Source organism: Ahaetulla prasina, chromosome 1 (assembly GCF_028640845.1).
Source record: "Ahaetulla prasina isolate Xishuangbanna chromosome 1, ASM2864084v1, whole genome shotgun sequence".
In the NCBI taxonomy this organism is placed as follows: domain Eukaryota; kingdom Metazoa; phylum Chordata; class Lepidosauria; order Squamata; family Colubridae; genus Ahaetulla; species Ahaetulla prasina.
Window position 1 is genome coordinate 197,847,743 of NC_080539.1, and position 22,557 is coordinate 197,870,299.

At 37.0% G+C, this 22,557-nt stretch overlaps 1 protein-coding gene across 7 annotated transcripts in view; it reads left to right on the top strand.

Annotated features, from left to right (window-relative positions):
• The window catches only part of RAPH1 (Ras association (RalGDS/AF-6) and pleckstrin homology domains 1), a 79,335-nt gene that overhangs the window by 45,736 nt on the left and 11,042 nt on the right, over positions 1-22,557 (top strand). For 6 of the 7 annotated variants that reach the window (XM_058186742.1, XM_058186732.1, XM_058186760.1 and 3 more), the window contains 9 exons: positions 1,810-1,884; positions 10,089-10,166; positions 11,320-11,479; positions 12,821-12,942; positions 13,490-13,555; positions 13,982-14,125; positions 17,169-17,279; positions 17,643-17,741; positions 19,668-19,788. In XM_058186742.1, coding sequence (XP_058042725.1) covers positions 1,810-1,884; positions 10,089-10,166; positions 11,320-11,479; positions 12,821-12,942; positions 13,490-13,555; positions 13,982-14,125; positions 17,169-17,279; positions 17,643-17,741; positions 19,668-19,788 — 976 coding nt within the window. The remainder of the gene's footprint in view (positions 1-1,809; positions 1,885-10,088; positions 10,167-11,319; positions 11,480-12,820; positions 12,943-13,489; positions 13,556-13,981; positions 14,126-17,168; positions 17,280-17,642; positions 17,742-19,667; positions 19,789-22,557) is intronic. The other variant, XM_058186774.1, reaches the window with a different exon arrangement.

The following is a 22,557-nucleotide window of genomic DNA, read 5'->3' on the forward strand; positions in this document are numbered from 1 at the left end:
CTTCGTTACTTTGCTTTTTATTGAAATTTTTAATCACTTCCCCTTAAAATATTTGCTTGCCCTCCATTTGTTTTGGTTTGCGAAATTTTGCAGCTGAATCTAGTTATTTAGCACAATGGTTTTACTTAGTTCATTGCCCAATATACTACCTAAGGAAAAAAAGCAAAATGTAGATTTAAAATAATAGTAACAAAAATAATGAAAGCAAATATTTTAAAGGGTAAGTAACATGAAATAGAGTGATATGCAATAATACACAAGGAAGACCCCTGATTTCTGTCTTTCTGCACTTTCTACTCCTCCTTTCAATGTTGCTATGCTCACTATATTGCCAAAGTGTTTTCTTTTGCAGTTTTTCACATGGGCAGTTTTTCTCTGAGCAGAGTGTTTATCTGCCCTTAAGAATTGCTGAAGATAGTTTGTTAAAAAATGCAAGGGTGCAGTGACATGGAAGAATAAGCTGCTTAAGATAGTGGTGCTACCTGGAGTTTAATCAACCAGATTCTTACTACTGTGCTTTCAAAAATTCTACCTCAGTCTTCGTTTATGGCCATATCCCTCAAGTATCTGCTTTAGCATCTCTCCTGTTTGGCCACTGCCCATTTCTACCAACATCTAGGAAGAACACAATCTCTGCAGCAATTTATTTATTTATTTATTTATTGAATTTATATTGCCGCCTATTCGCCCATGGCGACTCATATAAAACCACATTTAAAACAATAAAAACTAACCAAAAGAATCAAGTTAATATAGTACAATATAACAAAATCATCTCCCACCCCCCGCCATGATGACAACAGATCACATGAGCCCTTTAATGGGTTCCCGCTCTGGGTTCCCTAGGCTTGCTGGAAGAATCAGGTCTTCAGCACCTTCCGAAAGAGTGCTAGAGTGGGAGCCATTCTAATCTCTGGGGGAATGATGTTCCAGAGAGAGGGAGCCACTACGGAGAAGGCCGTTCTTCTGGGTCCCACAGGTGTATCTCCCTCAGGGATGGGACCCACAACGTTCCCTCCCTCCCCGCTCTGATGGGTCGGGTAGGTGTGACCGGCAAGAGACGGTCCCTCAGATAGTTTGCTTTACCATTAGTTTCCAGGATACATAGAAACAGTCAGCTGGCTTTGTGAGGAAAAATTCAGTTTTAACCAAAAGTTAAATATCCTCATTTCAGCCTTTCTTAGGCCTACCTCCAGTGCTGCATTGAGAAAGCAAAACACCATTTGGAAGCCTTTGTTTAGAAGGTTTGTCTGAATAGTCTCTAACAGAAGAGTTTACATTTCATCCTATAAGAATAGTGTACTACAGGTTTATCCACAAAAGTGATAACAGATGGAATACACTGAGTTCCCCTAGTGTAGAAAAAACAGAAAATAGTTTCAGTGACAGTGAGAATAGATTAAAGCTGAGCATTCTGGATAATACAGTCCTGAACAGGGCTATAGTTATTAGATTATATTGTTTTTAAATGGTTGAAATACCATTTTTTCATTATATTATGTGGGTGAAATTCTGGCTAAAATTGTTAAGTTGTCATGGTCATAAATTCTAGAATATTTCTATAAAATTGTTAAGGAATAGTTCCTAGAAAATTCAGAATTGGGATGGAAAGGAATTTGTAGATGTTTTTAAAACTACGGCACCATTCTGGCAGCTTGCTTAATACTTTGCTTGAAATATACCTAAAACCCTATTTGTGCTTCAGATGAAGAAGAGAAATTGTTCTTATCTATTGCTGATCATACACTATAAAATGACTGCACTGGCTTTCTTGTGATTTAATTTGTTTTCTTTTCTTTTCTGCACAAGCACTCCTATTTGGACAGGGAAACCTCCCTCCTTCTGAGAAACATTGCAGGAAAGCCTTCTCATTTGCTGACCAAGGTGATATGCTACTTACTTCCCACCTGCATGTGACCATTTAATCCTAGATAGATGTGGAATTTGTGTAGTGTGTATATGTAAATTTGGACTTTATATCTAGTAGCTTTTGTTTTATGAAAATGATTTTTCCTCTGGTCAAAGATGAGCAAGGCATCATGAAATATATTTGCATGGTTTATCAAAATGTTATATTGCATAGAATCTAAATGCATTTATTGTTGCCAGGTTTCATAAAACAAATGCAGAAATCACATAGCTTTAACAAATGTCAAAATGGTCTTGAAATCATTTAAGGAAATATGTTTGTAAATAAATATTAATGTTCCAGTCAGTTCTCTCATTTTAAATCTTAGTGTAGTTATCATTGTATAAAATCATAATCCATAAGATGCTGTCAGTTAACAGGGAAATAGATTGTCACCACAAATAATAAAGTCATTGATTTCCGGTAGATAAATGAAGCCAACCATAGATCAGATCAAATCAAAACATTATTATGGCTAAAGGCCAGCAAGAAGAACAAGCAGACAAGTAATTTATATGGAAGGAACTTAATCATCAAGATGTATCATTTGGCATATTCTTGATACTAGACAATAAAGACAGACATAGAGATTAGGCACTGATATATGAGAAATTGAAAGCTTTGTACATCTTAACATATAATTCCTTTTATTAGAGCATAATTTTTTCTGAATTATACCCTGCCCATACATGGGGAGAAGATTAAAAAGTAAAAGGTTACAGGGAAATGAAATATTGCCAGTATGTTCAGTGTTACTGTACTTTTTAATAGAATCTATATATATATATTGGTGTGACATTTTTGCACTATTAAGATAACAAATTTATTAAGTTTGATATCTTTGTCTCTGTTTAATCCATGGAAATTTCATCTCAACTACTTTATCATAAAATAAATTGTTATTTTCTTATTACATCTTGGTCATCTTGAGATCAGTTACAAAATAGCCATGAAAGCTGGAATATTCTGCAGTTATTTTGGGGAAATTAGGACTCTGGGTTGTGGGTTTCTCCCTGCCAGTTAGTATGGATAGATGGTATAGAATCCAGCAGCTGATTGTGGGCAACATTTAAGTGCATTGCAGCTTTGCCACATAAATCTTGCTCGAGACTACAGCAATCTACTAAAGTTCCATGTTCCTTACAGACGGAGTCATCATTACATCTTTACATAAAGTGAGTGACACTTTTTAAGGGTATAATTGATCATATTTGTGCTTCAGCAGAAAGTATTAAGGCAGTTTTTAAGATTTATGCAGTCACAATTTTAATAAGCTAATACAGTATGTTTAAAATTAATTTGATTTTCAACAAGTTCATTAAACTGTGTTGGAGTTTAATAGGTAATCTTGAAATTTACAATACATTCTTTTTATTTGGATGATTCTGTGATGTTTTACCATATGAATCTCCTAGATATAAAGACTTAATAAAATATTATTTACCTCATCATTAATGTTTTGTAGTAAATAAAACTAACATTCCAGAACAAAAGTCATTTTCTGCTATTTCACAATCTCTGGTTTAAATATAAGACATCATTTGTGCAATTTAAATAGTAGCATTGTTTTAACATTTAGATGCATGTTTAGATCAGGGGTGGGTTTCACTTACCTTTGCTACCGGTTCGCTCACGCTGCCTCGTCTGCGCATGCACAGAAGCTCCTGTGCATGTGCAGACTGTATTTGATGACGTCCGGGTGGGTCCCACCACTGGTTTAGATGCATGCCATAGAAGTAAAGATTATAGTTTTAATTTTATTTTCAGTAATTATGTTAGCTAATTTGTTAAAACTTGCTATTTTAAAATTTTGCTTAGAAACAGCATTGTATTTTAGTGTTTTTTTCTTGCACATTTAATTAATACTAAAAATCAAATGGGAAAATCAACAAAACAGTAACAAAGTATTTCCTTTGTTTATCTAAAGAATAGCATATAATACCCAACAGCTAGTGTTTGGAACAATAACCCACTGTTGTTGGTATTTCAGTAAATCTCAAAAAATCTTGTGAAAATAATTGATAGGATTCAAAAGAGTTTGTTAGGTCTATGCCAAAGCAGAAGATAAATATGAAACTTCCAATTTTGAAATAAGCTTGAATTTGAAGTGAGAAAATTGTGAAAGAGAACTACAAAACCAATTAATATCATTGCATCATTTTTAATACTGTCCAGTGTTTATACTAAAGATATTGGTAATGAAAAATGCATACAGAAGAACAAACTAATATACTAATAATCTGCATTATTTTCAATTATTTATTTTTCGATATATAGCAAATATTTATATGCACTTTTTAATGCATTTTTAAAAACAACTTTTTAATTCAAAATAGTTTTCATTCCAGTATTCTTGCAAACATGTTTCTAAAGAGATGAATTTCATAACTAATAACCATAACTTTACAAAGTATAAAGCTTTTTAACTTCAGCTTTTTTAATAAGATTTTTTTACTGAAGTTTGAAATGCATTTAGTTGGTTAAATAATAAATAAGCAAACTGCTATTTAATTAATGCTTTTAAAGAATCAAAAGAATAAGGATCATAGTTTAGAATGAAGAATTATTTATTCTTCATTATTCTTCATTCAAGAGTTTTGAAATTATTCTCAAAGAGATTTTTATTACTGAAAAGTATGCATTATTCATACCCCTTTAGGTGCTATAAAGACTATGCGAAAGAAGCCATATGTCACATCAAATTTATACCTCCCAAAAGAAGTATATGACTATATCAAATTGTATATTTATCCAGTATCTAAAATAATAAAAAGAGTGAAAAGAATTGTCTTACAATGAAAAAGCAATTGTCCTAATATGTTTAAATTCACCATGTTCTCTTTCCCGGTTTTTTTTTAAAGAACTGGGACCAGTTAATTCAGAGTGACTTATTTGAAGAAGTATCATTTTTGGAGATGGTCTCATTTTTATCTGCTAGATTTTTGATAATCTATCCCCTCCCCTTTCTATCTTATAGGGCGGAATCAAGAAAAAACCTTTTTAGAGATGCTTTACTCACTCCTACCTGCCATTATAATTTTCCTTGGATATTTCAGTAAAAAAATCCAGCAAGCAATAAAAAAATGTGCTTATATTGGTTACCATTATTGTGTTCAGATTTAAGCAGTGCTTGAATAGAAAGAGCAATATTTCATTTGCATTAATTCATTTCTTGCAGCTATGTTGGTCTCACTTTATCAAACTACTTTGTATGGGGAGGGGGGGAATAAGTGTGTGCACATGTGATCTTATTGTGCAGTTAACCTTGTCTCATTCTGAAGGGCAAAATCAGTTAATTCAGAACTGATCACAGACTACCTGTGATTTATTTATTTTTTGCTCGTCATATGTCATAGCTTTCTATTGTCAATTAAAAAGGGAAAATATAAAATACTTGTTTTATTGACAGTGGGTTTTTTATATCCTTTATTGTATGTTGCCTTGAGTTGCTTTGGATTATAGAGCATTTAAATATAGAATTTTTTTTTTAATTTGAATTTATATCCCGCCCTTCTCCGAAGACTCAGAGCGGCTTACATTGTGTAAGGCAATAGTCTCATCCATTTGTATATTATATACAAAGTCAACTTGTATTGCCCCCCCAACAACCTGGGTCCTCATTTTACCTACCTTATAAAGGATGGAAGGCTGAGTCAACCTTGGGCCTTGTGGGACTCGAACCTGCAGTATTTGTAATTGCAGGCAGCTGTGTTAATAACAGACTGCATTAGCCTGTTGAGCCACAAGAGGCCCTAAATACAGTCTAAATAAATACAGTCTGAAAAACAAATTCTTTAATGGTGAGAAAGAGATGATTTTTAGAAGCACATAGAATTTAAAGCAATTATGTAGCCAGGTTTTTTTCAGACTAATTTCCATCAAAAATGTAGTAATGATTGTAGTATCAAGCAAAGACATGAACTTATTAAGTCATTATGAACTGATTGACCTCAGATTAAATTATTTTAAATGTTTGAAGAATAGTTATCAGCTTTTAAATTGGGCTAATATTCTCATGATTGGTTTTACTAATCAATATTATTTTAAGATAAAATAGAAGTTTTTTTGCAGTTAAATATGTTCTTTAATGTGTAAAAAATAATCTCAAATTAACACAAGAAACTTAAAATATTAGGTAGGTGGTAAATTCACTCTGTACACATGGCTTTTTTTTTATTCACAATTTTTCCTACTTTTTCATTCTAAATTATTTTTACATTTTGAAGAAATCGCTCCAAAGTGAAAGGAGTGGAGTGTGTTCACCAGAAAAAGCTATTCTTATCAAAATATTGTTACTTCACTAAAGTCTGAATATAAATAGTTAAATGGGTTCCAATGATTCATTGGTAGGACTTGTCAGCAACAAACATGTATTGCTTGAATGGTGTTAAAATGAATTACAGTAGATACTGATGGAGAAATGATGGCTAGTATTATTTCATATCCAATTTATTTTTATTTTACTTATTTATTTGCACCCTACCTTTATTATTTTTACAAATAACTCAAGGTGGCAAACATATCCAACTTCCTATTTTCCCCACAGTGTGAGGTTGATTGGGCAGAGAGAGAGGGACTGGCCCAAAATACCCAGCTGGCTTTCAAAGTTACGGTGGGACTTGAATTCACACTCTCCCACTTTGTAGCCTGATGCCTTAACCACGACATCAAACTATTCCTCTGCAACAATTAAGGATTGGATTTAATTCTGACTATTAAAGAATTGGGGATAAAATTAACAGAAATGGGCTGTTCCTTTGTTTTTAGTATTTGTATTTGTTATTACCTCTACCTTTAAAGTTATACTCCATTCTTCCAACTAAAAGTAGCAGAAATGAAACTTTCTCTGCACTTTGTTCATTGTCACAGAAATAGGCTTTAGGGGAGTTATCTAATAATATGTTTTTCTTTACAATTTTTTAATTTACAAATCTATTTTCTGAATTTCTTTTTTATCTTAAACAAACATACAATATTATCCATGATGAAGATCCATAATATAGATTTGAAATTATTTTCATAATTCATTATAATTTTCCCTGCTGTTGCTTAATATTTGTGCATTGTTTCAGTAAGGACAAGCTGATAAAAGGATGTAACTTTGTGACTTAATATAGGCACATATAAATAATTGGAGATATTGTTCTACCTGCCAAAATTGCCAGAATTATTTATCTACTGCAGTGGTAGTCAACCTGGTCCCTACCACCCACTAGTGGGCGTTCCAGCTTTCATGGTGGGCGGTAAGGGTTTTGTCTGCTACTGAAGCACTTTCCTTTTTTTTAATTTAATTGACCTTTTAAAAAAAATTCATAGCATTTAAAAACATTTTCATTAGGTTTTCATAAAATTCCCTGTGACAATTTAAATTTCTGAAAATATACTATTTGTATCACCCACGCATAAATTGAGTTCACGTTACTTAAGTGAAACTAAATGGCGCTATAGTGCGACCGCAAACAAAAGAGCCTTATCCCAGAATAGCTTGCGCATCTCCCCCCACACCACCCAGCTATAACAGACAAGTAGAGCTGGTAGCCAGCCCCCCTCCCCCCGAAACCCAATCCATGATGCACGAGAGGCATGCACAGATGACAATACACAGCGCTTTACTGTGGAACCGGTGGGCGGTTAGAAAATTCTACTACTAACAGAGATACAAAAGTGGGTGGTAGGTTGTCAGCCTCCGCTTTAATTTAGTGTATTTCTCTTACTAGATGATTGGACTGTTTTATTACCTTGATAAAAGTTTGCTCTACTGAATGTCTTACATGCTTTATGGAAGAGGGGGGAGGTTTTCACTGTTTCCAGCGTAGGCTGACATTGCATGTGTGGGAGAGGGGAAAAGCTTTTTTAAAATAGATGTTTGAATTGTTTTGGCGCGTGAATGTAACGGCAGCTGCTGACTCCACATTCCATCCAGAAGATTGACAGAGGGAGAATATCGGAAGTGAAACTACACGTGGCTGAGGAGGAAGAAGACATTGGACTATTACTGTATTGACCTCTAGTAGGGGGAGGGTTCAGGAGAGAATATGACTCTGTGGTTTTGATTTACTTCCAGTTCCAGCTTTGCTTTTGCTGCATCCAGATTTGTATGATATAAATTACCAATTTCTTCAACATGATGGAGTTGGGTTTTTATTTTCTCAAACACTGATCTGGGGCAGGCTGACATAGGTATAAAAAGGTTGACTACCCCTGATCTACTGCTTTGTATTCTTTACATGCTTTATTCAAATATTTATCTGTAATTTCTACTCCAAACTTTATCATGGTCAAAATGTATAATCAGATGAGGTCATTGAAGATTTTATACTCAGTCATATAGTCAGAGTAAACATGAGAATATGAAACACAAATATTGGCTATATTATAAAATGATACACTTTTGATTAGAAAAATATATCTAAGGTGGAGAGGATGTAGCAAGTAGGTGCTATCATTTTTAAATAGATTAGGAGATTTTAGAATATTTGTGGTTGTGATTTAAAATAAGGTTGTAAAATTTCTGGACAGTTGTGAAATCACTAGGATGGGAATTTAGTAAATAAAACGACATTTATTTTACTAAATCAAAAGTGCCTGTCTTTTTAGAAATTGGCCATAAAATCCTGTTTGATGCATTCATAAAAGTATGATTGATCCATAAATTAAATAATTTTGGGTAGGTGATTTTGCTTTAAAAAAAACAGATGAGAAAGAATTTAAAGGTATGCCTGTGGTATGTACCAATCAGTTGTACTTCCAGAAAATGAATGCATTGACATAATTTCTATAATCTATACATAAAGCCTGATTATCCCAAATATTTCTTAAAACTTCATTTATAATCTAATATATTTTTATTTTATATACAAAGTGCTGAGTTGTTGGGAATATTTTCCCATTTGAACCAGTACGGGATTTGTGCTACAGAACGCTTTCTCTCATTTTTGTTTTCAAACTACATGAAATCCTTTTTGTATTGGATATGATGAGCTTTTACCCGACCTCCAGAATCTTGTTTCCTTTATAATTGTTTATTTAGATATTGTTTCAGGCCTCATTTGCTCTTATCATTAGTTTCATTAGTTTCATTGAAAATTACTATGTTTCTGATGAACATTCTTTTACAAGCTGTTGCCTTTTTCACTACTAATTGGACAGTAATACAGATAGAACTTGAAGAGGCAGGTGGCAGCTACAGGGAGCTAGGGAATAATTCAGAAATCTTCATGAGGATAGAAAAGGCAGCATATAGTAAATGTTACTATACTGTAAAATTCCTGTGCTCAAACAGGTGCATTTGAGTAGCACATACTTTTTAAATATAATATTCTAAACTGATGGGAAGTTTCCTGTAAACATTAGATTAGCATGTGGTATCTTTTTTTAAAATAAGTTTTTTATTTTTTACAAACATACCAAATCAATGCGTGAACAGTGTGGCACCTGGGTGTCAAACATTCTAATACAAATAAAACTAGGAAAATTAATCATAATTATTATATTCAATCAACTTATATATTTATAATAATGATACACTATTATAAGTTGCAATCTATCATTATTTAATTATTCCATGTTTTCTCTTATTGTTACTTTTGTTTTATTATATAAAATGTATACACTAACATTCCCCCTTCTCTTATTTCTATCACTTATTCTAACATTTAAACATTTCACCTTTTACTAAAAAAACATTTTCTTTCTATCCTACCTAATTTCTAGTCATGTCACCTACCTAAAAAAAAAGAAAATAAAGAGAGAGAAAAGGAAAGCAAATCAAACCAACAAAGAGAAGAAAAATCATCTATCCATCGTCTCTTGCCCGCTTCAATACTTTAATTGCTATGCTTTTTTTTTAAACTTACCTCCCAAATTCTTCTCCTGGATCACTGTCTCTGTCAGAATCTTTTCCTTGGCTTTCAATCTAGGTATCTCTCCCACCTCTACCCTCTTCCTGCATGTGGTATCTTTTTGTATATGTCAAAAGTACTTTTGAAAGTACTTTTACAGTAGAAATCCACTTCATAGAACCCTGTCTTTTGTCTTTACTTTCTTTCTTTCAAGTATTCTGTTGGAGAATACAATTTGAAGGGGGAAGATGGGGAAAGCACTGATATATTGATATTTATGTATGTGTATCCAGTCCAGTTATATTGCTCAGTTTTAAACCAAAAAATATTTTTCCTAGGAGGAACAGGCTGCTAAACTGAAGGCTGAAAAGATCAGAGTTGCTTTAGAGAAGATTAAAGAAGCACAAGTTAAAAAGGTAAATTGTTCTTGCTTAATATATTTTAAAATCAATAGAAACAATTAGTTCCTACTGAGGAAAATATAGGGCATTAAAACTCTTGTTTCTTAGGTTATATTTCTAGTTCTACAGTTTATATTGCATTGCAATTCTAGCTATCAAGCAACTTTAACATATTCAACTTGGACTACAGCAACAGAAAGTTCCCTTTTAATGATTCCAGGATGTGGGTTGTATCCAGTTATATCCATTCAGACTCAAGACGTCACAGGTGCATCGTGTAATGTATTGGGACTTATTCCCCCTTTGCTAAACCGGGCGTGGGCGTGGCCAGCACGTGATCAGGAGCCACGCAAGAGTTAAACAGGAATGGAGATAGGCTGAATCAGGGCTGTTAAACTCCTGGCCCATGGGCCAGATGCATGGCCAGCACCCATGGTGTGGCCAGCACGTGACGCATCTAGCCCATGGGCCAGGAGTTTGACAGTCTTGATTCACCCTATCTCCATTCCTATTTAACTCCTGTGTGGCTCCTGATCTGTTCCATAGACCTCAGGGTATCTTTGCAGGGCGTCTAAGGGATAAACAAAGATAGGAGCTAGTTAAGGGTAGAGTCATCTCAAACTAGAGTTGGAAATGTTAAATTATACTTACTACCCATGTGAAAATCCTATCATTGAAAATTCTGGTATAGGTACTGCTTGCTTAACAGTAATAACTGGGACTGGTGGCTCTCACTAAAGAACACAGTCATAAACCATGATGTCACATGACCACACCCACTTACAACAGCAGTTGCAGCAGTTCTAAGTGCTTTCATTAGACAATCCCACACGGTTGCAGATTGTGCTCACATGATTGTCATTTGCAACCTTCTGCCAGCTTCCTCATTAACTTTGCCGTGAAGGTCACAAATTGCGATTACATAAACCTGGGATGCTGCAACATCATAATTATGAAGTGGTTACCAAGTTCCCAAAACATGATCCTATGAATGCTGTGACAGCCTCAAATATGAGGACCCATCATAAGTCTCCCTCATTCAGTGCCATTGTAACTTTGAACACTTGATGAATGAGTGGTCATTCAATGAGGACTACCTGCACTCAGTAGAAATTTTGTTTCAAAAGTTCATCAAAATTTAATGCCTTCTCCTTTATTTCTGCTACAGCTTGTGATAAGAGTCCACATGTCTGATGACAGCTCGAAGACAATGATGGTAGATGAACGACAGACAGTAAGACAAGTGTTAGACAACTTGATGGACAAGTCACATTGTGGATTTAGCTTAGATTGGTCCTTAGTAGAAACAATCTCTGAATTACAAATGGGTTAGTAATTCAGATTTATTTGACAGTACCAAATTGTTATGGAATCTTTATAATGTATGATCTTGTTTCATGCTTTGCTCTTATTCCTGAGTTGATATGCTACATTTTAAAAGGTGGCTTATTTTGTCTACCAATGTGGGGGGGGGATCTTGTTCTTTATTAGATTTCAGGGCAGTGTATATGTGTATGTGCTTGTGTGCATATGCTGTAATCTTTCTTTAAATAGCTGGCTTGCTTTGGGGCAGACTTGATTTTGCTTGGAACTTTTTGTAAAGATCCTTTTATAATTCTAGAAGTTCTGGGTTTTGCTAAAACTTCTATAATGTTTTGGTGTTACCACTTTGATTACTTAACCACAAGCTTTCAATGGACCAAATCAGAAATACAATAATAAAATAGTTAAGGCTTTGTTTTCCTTGGGAAAGATATTAAATTGGATACAGATTTATTTATATGCTTCATATACCATACTGCTTTTACCTATACACAATTTTATCCACATTTTTATTTAAAAGTCAACAACATATTTATTACAAATGGTTGATGTTCTTGCTACTTTAAACCTGTTAAAAGTACCTTTATATGGATAGAGCCTTTGCATTAGAGCTTCGGTATATACTTTGTTTTCATCTTTTTGTATACAAAGATTCTTCTTAAATATTGGGATGTGTTTTAAATAGAAACACATTCCAAATGTGGTGCAATCAGTTGATTTTGTTGTTATTATAGTTGATTTCCTTTCATAGAATTAAATTGAATGTATTAAAAATACATTATTTGCAATAAGAATAATACGTGTAAGATTCCTGTTTCTGTACTCTTATACAGAGTACATATACTATAAGAGTATATATGAGTAGTTTTTCCCCCTTTTAAAAAAATGTTTCTTTATATTCTTCACAATAATGGAGTGATAATTCATTCCATTGGTACGTAAAAACAAATCTGTATTGATTTTAGATTGCAAGATAAAAGATAAAACTAAGCAAAATCAGAACGATGGAGTTGGACTTCATCCATGAATGAAATTGTAGCCTCCTAATTCCATGAAATGAATATAATAAATACACAGAGATTCATTTGTATGCAAAATAGGTTTGTAGAATATGTTCTCACAGTTAAAAAAAAAGCATATATATTTATTTATGCATTATATAAATAATGTAATTGGAAAATAGACTTTTACCTGTCTTTGGTAAATATGAAAGATACATGTTCTTTAATTTTACTTTTTTATTAATATGCATTGTCATATGACATTTGGGAAAGGACTTTAGACTATAAAATTAGATGACTTGATTTTGAATTTACAATGGTTGTTATATTTCTGTAATTATGCAGAGAGGATTTTTGAAGACCATGAAAATTTAGTTGAAAACCTCCTGAACTGGACAAGAGATAGTCAAAACAAGCTCATGTTTGTTGAACGTATAGAAAAATATGCCCTTTTTAAAAATCCCCAAGTAAGTATAATGCTTTTCCATCATTCTTTATTATTGCCACAGACCAGAATAAAAATTAAAATACTAAAATAAAACAAAACAAGACTTAATAGTGCATTAAAACTAATGGTGAGATCATCAATGGGTGGAAATAAAGCTCTTTTTTCTACTTTTGAACATCCATTGTGGCTTAAACATCCTTTATGGTGGTTGTTTTTACATGCTTACATGCACTAAGATTTATGAAATACAATTTATTGAAACCATAACTGTGATATGAAAGGGAGTATTTCTTAAATTTATTTTGATGTTTCTATTCCCTTCCTAATAAAATTCTGAGAAACATTAAAAATATATTTGCATTTAAATTTCTGACCAGGTTTTTGTATATGAGAAAAAACCTACCTTTAGACTTCATATTATTCCCATAAATGTATATCTGTTTCCATATAGAAAAGATTTGTTCACAAATAGCATTCTTTGTTAGCATCAGGAAAAGATGAGACTAAGATAACTATTTCATTTCTATTATTTTACATTCGTTAACTGTGGCTTCTATTTATTGCAGAATTATCTTCTTGGGAAAAGAGAAACCTCTGAAATGGCAGACAGGAACAAGGAAGTACTACTGGAGGTAAGTTGATTATAGGTTAACCACTTCACTAAGGGCTACAAAAGGGAAATCTGCTGTATGAATATCTTGAAACAGTCCAGAACTCATCCACAGAATTCAACATTAAAATCTATCTGTCAGGTGAAAAATATAGTATTATAATATTCATGTGCCATGATTGATATGTTTGTGAGGAAATGTCAGTTACTTAGAAATAGGACCTAACAGAAATACTGAATACTCTCAGGGTTAGGGAGTTAAACTTGTTTCCCTGCTTAAGTCATCTAAATCCCCACAGGTCAGAATAACTATTCTTTTGGGCTGAAGTTCCCCATCCTCACTCTTAAGAGACAGAAAAGGAAATACTGAAGAGACAACTAATGCAAAACATTTTCTTGTGAATACATAAAATTTGTCTTTCACAATTCCTTTACCCATATGTTCTAGGAGTGCTTTTGTGGAAGCTCAGTAACAGTGCCAGAAATCGAGGGAGTCCTGTGGCTGAAAGATGATGGTAAAAAATCTTGGAAGAAACGTTACTTTCTTCTGCGAGCTTCTGGAATCTACTATGTTCCAAAAGGAAAAGCAAAGGTGAAATCCCTTTTGAGTCTCATATAATGCTCATCTTTTCAAATGGGCATGACTGCGACTTTTACTAGACAAAACACACTGTAAAATGCACTTTTATGATTTATTTATGAAGCAGGCATCAAAATATCACATTGCATTGGGAATGTTCATAGCCAAGTCTTCACTTTCAAATTGACTAGCGGTCTAAATAAGATTCCGAGTTTGAAACAATAGATTTCAGGATTCCATTGCCAGAGTTTCAAAATTTTGTGCTGAACCTAGATGAAACAAGACTATCCCAGCAATCATAATAGAAGCTATAGGTATATTTTAAAAAATAAAACCCCAAAACTCCATTGGGGTAGTGTACACAATATTGATGATTTTTTCCAAAGCTGGATCTATCAGTTAAAAATTTGCCTAATCTTCAGAGGGTATCATTAAATGATGGTAGTGATTGGTAATTGCTGTCAGAAGGATACATCATTTGTGTATAGAGTGAAATATATGCATCTGACTAAAAATCTGCCCAGACTTCCTCCCAAAATAATGGTCTTGTACCCAAAATATAGTAATACAAACAAGGCATTTAAAGTTATATTAATGATAAATTATGTTTATGTAATGATGCAGATCTCTGAAGAGGGTTGTGATTTGTATCATTTGCATAAGTGATGGGGTGTTCTGTGCGCATGTCCAAGATGGCGCCGCGCCGCTGAACGGAGATGCGGCGACGGGCCTCTTTTGGACCTGACCGGGCTGGGGGGGGTATTTTTTAAAGCTTGGACCCCCCCGCCCGGGTAGAGGGCAGTGTTACCAGTCGGAGGGTGGCTGGATTGAGGCTGGGCGGCGAGGGTCACTCCAATCAGCTGTTGGAAGTAAACTTTCCTCAGGCTCATATGCTGTGGAGGAGGGGGAGGGGTCTAGCTGCTCCGTTTGCCTGGGCATGGAGCCAGGGCTGGGACCGGGGGATGCTCCCTCCTCTGCAGCCTGCTTGGGCATGGAGCCAGGGCTGGGACCGGGAGGTGCCCCCTCCTCTGCAGCTTGTCTGGGCATGGAGCCAGGACTGGGGCCGGGAGGCATACATTCCTCCGTGTTCGGGAGCAGATAAGCAGACCCCGGCTGCAGTGAGAGCGGACAAGACACAACACTACCTCTCTGACCGGATGCAGACGGTGTTGACAGGGGGGCAGAGATCGACTCCGAGGCGCCTCATGTGTGGGGTGCCGCAGGGATCGATTCTCTCACCCCTCCTGTTCAACATGTATATGAAGCCGCTGGGTGAGATCATCAGTGGCTTTGGGGTGAGATACCAACTGTACGCTGATGATACCCAGCTGTACTTTTCCAACCCGAGCCACCCCAGCGAAGCTGTCGAAGTGCTGTCCCAGTGTTTGGAAGCCGTACGGGTCTGGATGGGGAGGAACAGGCTCAAACTTAATCCCTCCAAGACGGAGTGGCTGTGGATGCCGGGGTCTCGGTACAGCCAGCTGCAGATGCGGCTGTCTATCGGGGGCGAGTTGTTGGCCCCGATGGAGAAGGTACGCAACTTGGGCGTGCTCCTGGATGGTCAGTTGTCCTTTGAAGATCATTTGGCGACCGTCTCCAGGAGAGCTTTTTATCAGGTTCGCCTGATCCGCCAGTTGCGTCCCTTCCTGGACCGGGATGCCCTATGCACGGTCACTCATGCTCTCGTTACCTCTCGTCTGGACTACTGCAATGCTCTCTACATAGGGCTCCCCTTGAAGAGCACCCGGAGACTTCAGCTGGTCCAGAACGCGGCTGCGCGGGTTATTGAGGGAGCGGTTCGGAGCTCCCACGTAACACCTATCCTGCGCAGACTGCACTGGCTACCTGTTGTTTTCCGGGTGCGCTTCAAGGTATTGGTTACCACCTTTAAAGCGCTCCATGGCCTAGGACCGGGCTATTTACGGGACCGCCTACTGCCGGCCTCTATCTCCCAGCGTCCGGTGCGTTCCCACAGAGAGGGACTCCTCAGGGTGCCGTCAGCCAAACAATGTCAACTGGCGGCCCCCAGGGGGAGGGCCTTCTCTGTGGGGGCTCCTACCCTGTGGAACGAGCTTCCCCTCGGGCTTCGACAACTACCTGACCTTGGGACCTTTCGCTGCGAACTTAAAACCTATTTATTTCATATGGCTGGACTGGCCTGATTTTTAAATTTTTAAATTTTAATTGTGGGTTTTAAATTGTGGGTGTAGTGTTATTTTAAATTTCGGGCATATTTGAATCAGTTTTTTAAGGGTTGTTTTAATTATGGTGTATATTTCTGTTCTGTATTTTACTTGCCTGTTCACCGCCCTGAGTCCTTCGGGAGAAGGGCGATATACAAATTAAATTATTATTATTATTATTATTATTATTATTATTATTATTATTATTATTATTATTATTATTATTATTATTATTATTATTATTATTATTATTATGGTATACTACAGAAATAACATAAATGTTTGCAAAAGATGTAATATGCAGTTCAATGGACATTTGGGAATAATGGACGAGCTGTCCCCTCCATTCATATTTTGGAACAAGAGGTTGGAAGATGTTGGACTGGCACTGGGAAGAGTTAGGTTTTGTTCCACTATCAATCACAAAAGCTCATTGGACTGGTGACTTTGCACCAGCATTCACTCTTGGCCCCAACCTGCTTCACAGAGATGTGCTGGAGAAAAAGGAAGCAATGCTTTATGCACTCTTAAACAAAAAGACAAAATACAAATTTCATCAATAAACGGATACAAATAATGTTTCTGTTATATAAAGGTTGCACTATTCATTTAGTTGAGCACGTCCAGTACTGTGCAAAAGCGGTGTAAATTAAGAATGCTTTCAGAAATAGTGTTAATAGTTTATTTTTATCAATTAACAAAATGGAAAGTAAATGAACAGAAGAGAAATCCAAATCAAATCAATATTTGGTGTGCCCAACCAAATGTATTGTACTTTTGTATAGTACTGTATATAGACAGTAGCCTTGACAGAATTGTGTTAATATGATTTGTACCTCTTTGTCCATGACCAAGTATATCATTATTGATAGGTCTCACGAGATCTTGTGTGCTTTCTTCAATTGGATCATGTTAATGTTTACTATGGACAAGATTATCGCAACAAGTACAAAGCTCCTACAGACTATTGTCTGGTACTAAAGGTAATTATTGACTTAATACTTTTGATGTGACAAATGAATAAACTTCGAAGAAAATTGTCCATAACTTCATACAATTTGCCATGGATTTCATGATATGACAGCTATATCATCCTGTGCTTTATTTAAGAGATATTAATGTTCCTTTAAAACTAATCCAAGTACAGGTTCTATTTCCCTATTTTTAAAAAATCACAATATCTTCATTTTATTTGGAAGATTTATTCTAATCCTCTTATGAAAACAGCATACAGACAATTGTATCAATTTTAAATATGCTTCAGCTGGTCTCCATTATGATTAATTTTAATTCTGTAATTATTTATTTTTAATCTGATCAAAATAGACTAAATATTTCTTTTTCAGCATCCCCAAATTCAGAAGAAATCTCAATATATTAAGTATTTATGTTGTGATGATATCAGAACCCTTCATCAGTGGATAAATGGCATCCGTATTGCTAAGGTATTATCTCCTTCTGTCCATGTTTTTCTTTATCATTAATTCTATATTAGAATAACTTAATTTTATCCACTGCAATTTTGGGAAACACTTGAACCGAATTTGTTATCTTCTCCTACTTTAATTATTGCCCTGTTCTGCCACTCTCAATAAGAACTTATTTAATTAATAGATTTAATACTAATTAAATCAAGCCGATATCATGACAGATGTACTCTGGATGGCAGTGAGCATCAATTTACAAATGTTCTCACCTATGATCCATAGCAAGGCAATGCACAATAACAAAGAATACGGAGTGTAAAACAAAATGAAATGAATATAATTCTTTTTTTAATCTTTTTTTTCTTTTATTCTTTTTAAACTTCTATACCGCACCATCTCCCGTAGGACTCAGGGCAGTTCACAGCCATATTAAACTACAGCAATACCAATATAATAAATAACAATATAAAAACAATTAAAACCAAATATTAGATGGCCAAAACAATAAAAATCAAAATTGACAATAGATGTTTACCAGCAAATGACTTGAACATAAAAAAGAGCCCAGAAAATTTCAATTAGCTAATCTATCATTGACCTCTAAAATACCTTGATTGCCCTGATGTCTGGGAGAGAGGGACAGAGGGAGGGAGAGAGGAAGGAAGGACATCAGCACCCATCACTTTCCTGTAGCAACCAGGCTGCAGCCTCCCAGTATCTCTCTCCCTGCCCTTTAATGCTAAAAGCATCTCCCACTCTACCCCTAACATCCCAAGGGACACGAAAGAGAGAACTTATGTAGTAACTGTAACTTTACAATTAATGCATTTTCTGAAGAATGAATCGGGTGAAATGCTCCCGGTTCGGACCAGATCACATGATCTGGTAGCGATGGGGGCGGATAGTTCGGAGAACCAGTAGCAAAAATCCCTGCCCACCGCCCACACCACACTATTCTCCTCTGTCCCGGAAGCTCTCGGTGGTGATATAGCTGCGAACGGCCTTAAATGACTGCCACGGCGCTTCAAAGGGCCGCACTACAGCTGATCAGCGCTGTAGGCGGCTAGTAGACCGGTGCTTCTATTTTTAAAGAAGGTAGACAGGTGCACTCCCAAAAAAAGGCAATTAGTAGACCGGTGCCTCTATTGTTAAAGAAGGTAGACCAGTGTGCTCCCAAGTTTTGTATACTTTATTATTTTTATTATTTATTATTATTGGCCATGCCCAGTCACCTGACCACCAAGCCACGCCCACCAAGTCACCTGACCACCAAGCCACACCCACCAATTAAGCCATGCCCACAGAACAGGTAGGGAAAAAATTTAGATTTCATCCCTGGAATGAATTGTAATTTACCATGATTGTGTAGTGTATTGGTGAGCAAAATCTGAAACACGATCCCATTACCCATATACTTTTACTTCTTTAAATTGCTATTTTTCTTAACAGTGCCATTGTAAAATTAGGGAAGGCTGTTTGGCTCTCCTTATATGTAGGCAAAATGACTTGAAGGCAGTGCCAGCATCTTCTAAAGACAAAGGAGTGGGGGAGAGAAAACTACCTATTGCAAATTTGAGGCAATTTCCTCACCCCATCATACTGAAACTAAGGGCAGCATATATGGCTATTTTCTAAGTATACCAATCTCTTTCAGATGAAGAAGGTTGCCCAGGTTGCCTTCTGCTTGTGCAACCAATGGGTGGAACCGCTTTATTTGTTCCCAAATACATTCAGGTTTTAACATTTTTATTTTATTGTTTCTTAGTGATGCTAATCAATTCAACAGTAATTCTGACCCTCTATTTTGGCATATCAAAGTTAAAAAGAAACCTTCCAATACTTACTTTCATAAAATTAAGAGTGTGCAGTGGGATTGTCTTGGGTTTGAGTCATACAGCTGGAAATGGTATAACAAGCAGCATTCATATTTCTTATTTTGTACAGTATGGGAAGCAATTATATATAAACTACCAAGAAGCTCTGAAAAGGACAGAATCAGCATATGATTGGACATCCCTGTCCAGTTCCAGTATTAAGTCTGGATCTAGCTCATCTAGTTTACCAGGTAAGCTCCAATAGACCAATCAATGCAAATGGCTGTTTCTATGTATAATGTATATGTATTGATTCAGTGACTAATGAAAATATATGTGTTTCTCTTTCTCTACCTCATCCCCTTCGGTATCAAAATTATGCCTGGAGACTAATGTGGAAGCAAAATATGCAGTCTGCATTTTAAAAGCAGTAATTAGGAGTAGTCCATGTGGACTTTTTAAGAAAATATCTTGTTAAAATATAGATAGTCCTTGTCTAACAACAGTTCATTTAGTGATCATTCAGAGTTATAATAGCACCAAAAAAAGTGACTTATGACCATTTTTCACACTTGGGAGCATTGCACATCCCTATGGGTCACATGATCAAAATTCAAAGTGTTTAGCAACTGACTCATATTTATGATGGTTGCAGTGCCCTGGGGTCATGTGACAAGCAAAGTCAATGGGGAAGTCAGATCCACTTAACAGCTGTGTTACTAATTTAACACTTGCGGTGATTCACTTAACAACTGTAGGTCGTAAAATGGAGAAAAACTCACTTTACAACAGTATTAGTATTAGTATTTATTAAATTTCTATACCACCCTTCTCCCGAAGGACTCAGGGAGGTTTGCAGCCAACATAAAAAACAATATTTATAAACAGAATTAAAAGACAATATAAAAATCTAATTCAATTTGGCTAGTACCTATTAAAAATTATTCAAAGAACAATGATAAAACCCCACTTAAAACAATAGTATCTTAGGCCAACCCTGCTCGGTGAAATAAAAAAGTCTTGAGCTCGTGTCGGAAGGTCCGGAGGCCGGGGAGTAATCGTAACCCCAGAGGAAGCTCATTCCAGAGGGTGGGTGCCCCCACAGAGAAGGCTCTCCCCCTGAGGGTCGCCAGCCGGCATTGTTTGGCTGACGGCACCCTGATCGATGGGAGGCTATCTGTGGCAGCAGGTGGTCCCATAAATAGCCCGGTCCTGTGCCATGGAGCGCTTTAAAGGTGGTTACCAACAACTTGAATTGCACCCGGAAGACCACCGGCAACCAATGCAGCCTGCGCAGGAGGGGTGTTATATGGGAACCACGAGTAGCTCCCTCTATCACCCGCGCAGCCGCATTCTGGACCAGTTGGAGCCTCCGGGTGCCCTTCAAGGGGTGCCCCATGTAGAGAGCGTTACAGTAGTCCAGGCGGGAAGTGACGAGGGCATGAGTGACCGTGCACAAGGCATCCCGGTCTGTGAAGGGGCGCAACTGGTGTATCAGGCGCACCTGATAAAAAGCTCCCCTGGCGACGGCTGTCATATGTTCTAACAACAGCCGAGCATCCAAGAGAACGCCCAAGTTGCGGACCCTCTCCATAGGGGCCAATGACTCAGCTCCAACAGTCAGCGATGGAACCAGCTGACTGTACCGGGACGCCGGCATCCACAGCCACTCAGTCTTGGAGGGATTGAGTCGGAGCCTGTTTCTCCCCATCCAAACCCGCATGGCCTCCAAACACCGGGACATCACGTCAACAGCCTCGTTGGGGTGGTCAGGGGTGGAAATGTACAGCTGAGTATCATCAGCATACTGATGATATTGCACCCCAAAACCACGGATGATCTCACCCAGTGGCTTCATATAGATGTTGAACAGGAGAGGCGAGAGAACCGACCCCTGTGGCACCCCACACGTGAGGCGCCTCGCGGCCGACCTCTGCCCCCCTGCCAACACCATCTGCGACCGGTCAGAGAGATAGGAGGAGAACCACCGAAAAATGGTGCCCCCCACTCCCAATCCCTCCAGCCGTCGCAGCAGGATACCATGGTCGATGGTATCAAAAGCTGCTGAGAGATCCAACAGGACCAGGACAGAGGAACAACCCCTATCCCGAGCCCTCCAGAGATCATCTACCAACGCGACCAAGGCCGTCTCCGTGCTGTACCCAGGTCGGAAACCGGACTGGAACGGGTTTAGATAGACAGTTTCATCCAGGTACCAGGGAAGCTGTCGTGCCACCACACTCTCAACAACCTTCGCCACAAAGCGAAGGTTGGAGACAGGACGGTAATTCGATAAAATAGCTGGATCCAGGGAAGGCTTCTTGAGAAGGGGCCTCACCACCGCCTCTTTCAAGGCAGACGGGAAGACACCCTCCCTCAAAGAAGCATTAACAATTCCCTGTAGCCAGCCTCGTGTAACCTCCTGTGTGGCCAGTATCAACCAGGAGGGACACGGATCCAATAAACATGTGGTCGCATTCAGCCTCCCTAGTATCCTGTCCATGTCCTCGGGAGCCACAACAGAAATTTTGGGCTCAACTGTGGTCATAAATCGAGGACTACCTATAATCTTAATTTAGTTTTTTATCAGTTAATTGCCTTAGCACATTTTGGAAATGCTGTAGATGTAAAACATCTTGACTCAGAAAGATAATTTGTCAGTTGACTTGGAAACCCATTGAAATAAAGAGAAACAACCCACCAGTTGCCCACATATTTGCCAGTGACACTCTCTAGAAGCCAGGCACCAAGCTTGAAATTAGTTTTATAGGTGAGAGGAAGTGTTAAAAATACAGAATTTAATAGACACAATAAATTTATTCACAGTCCCAGACCAAACACAAAGAAAGACAAGCATATAATACAGTAAGTATAAAAAAGAAAATTTAAAATATGAGAAAATCCTAAAGCAAGTAGCATCTAACAATAGCACAAGGGAGGATTTAGATTATTTCTATTAATTTTAAAAAATGCAACTTTCTTTCTGAGGTTTCTGAAGAACGGTTACCTAGGGGAAAGGT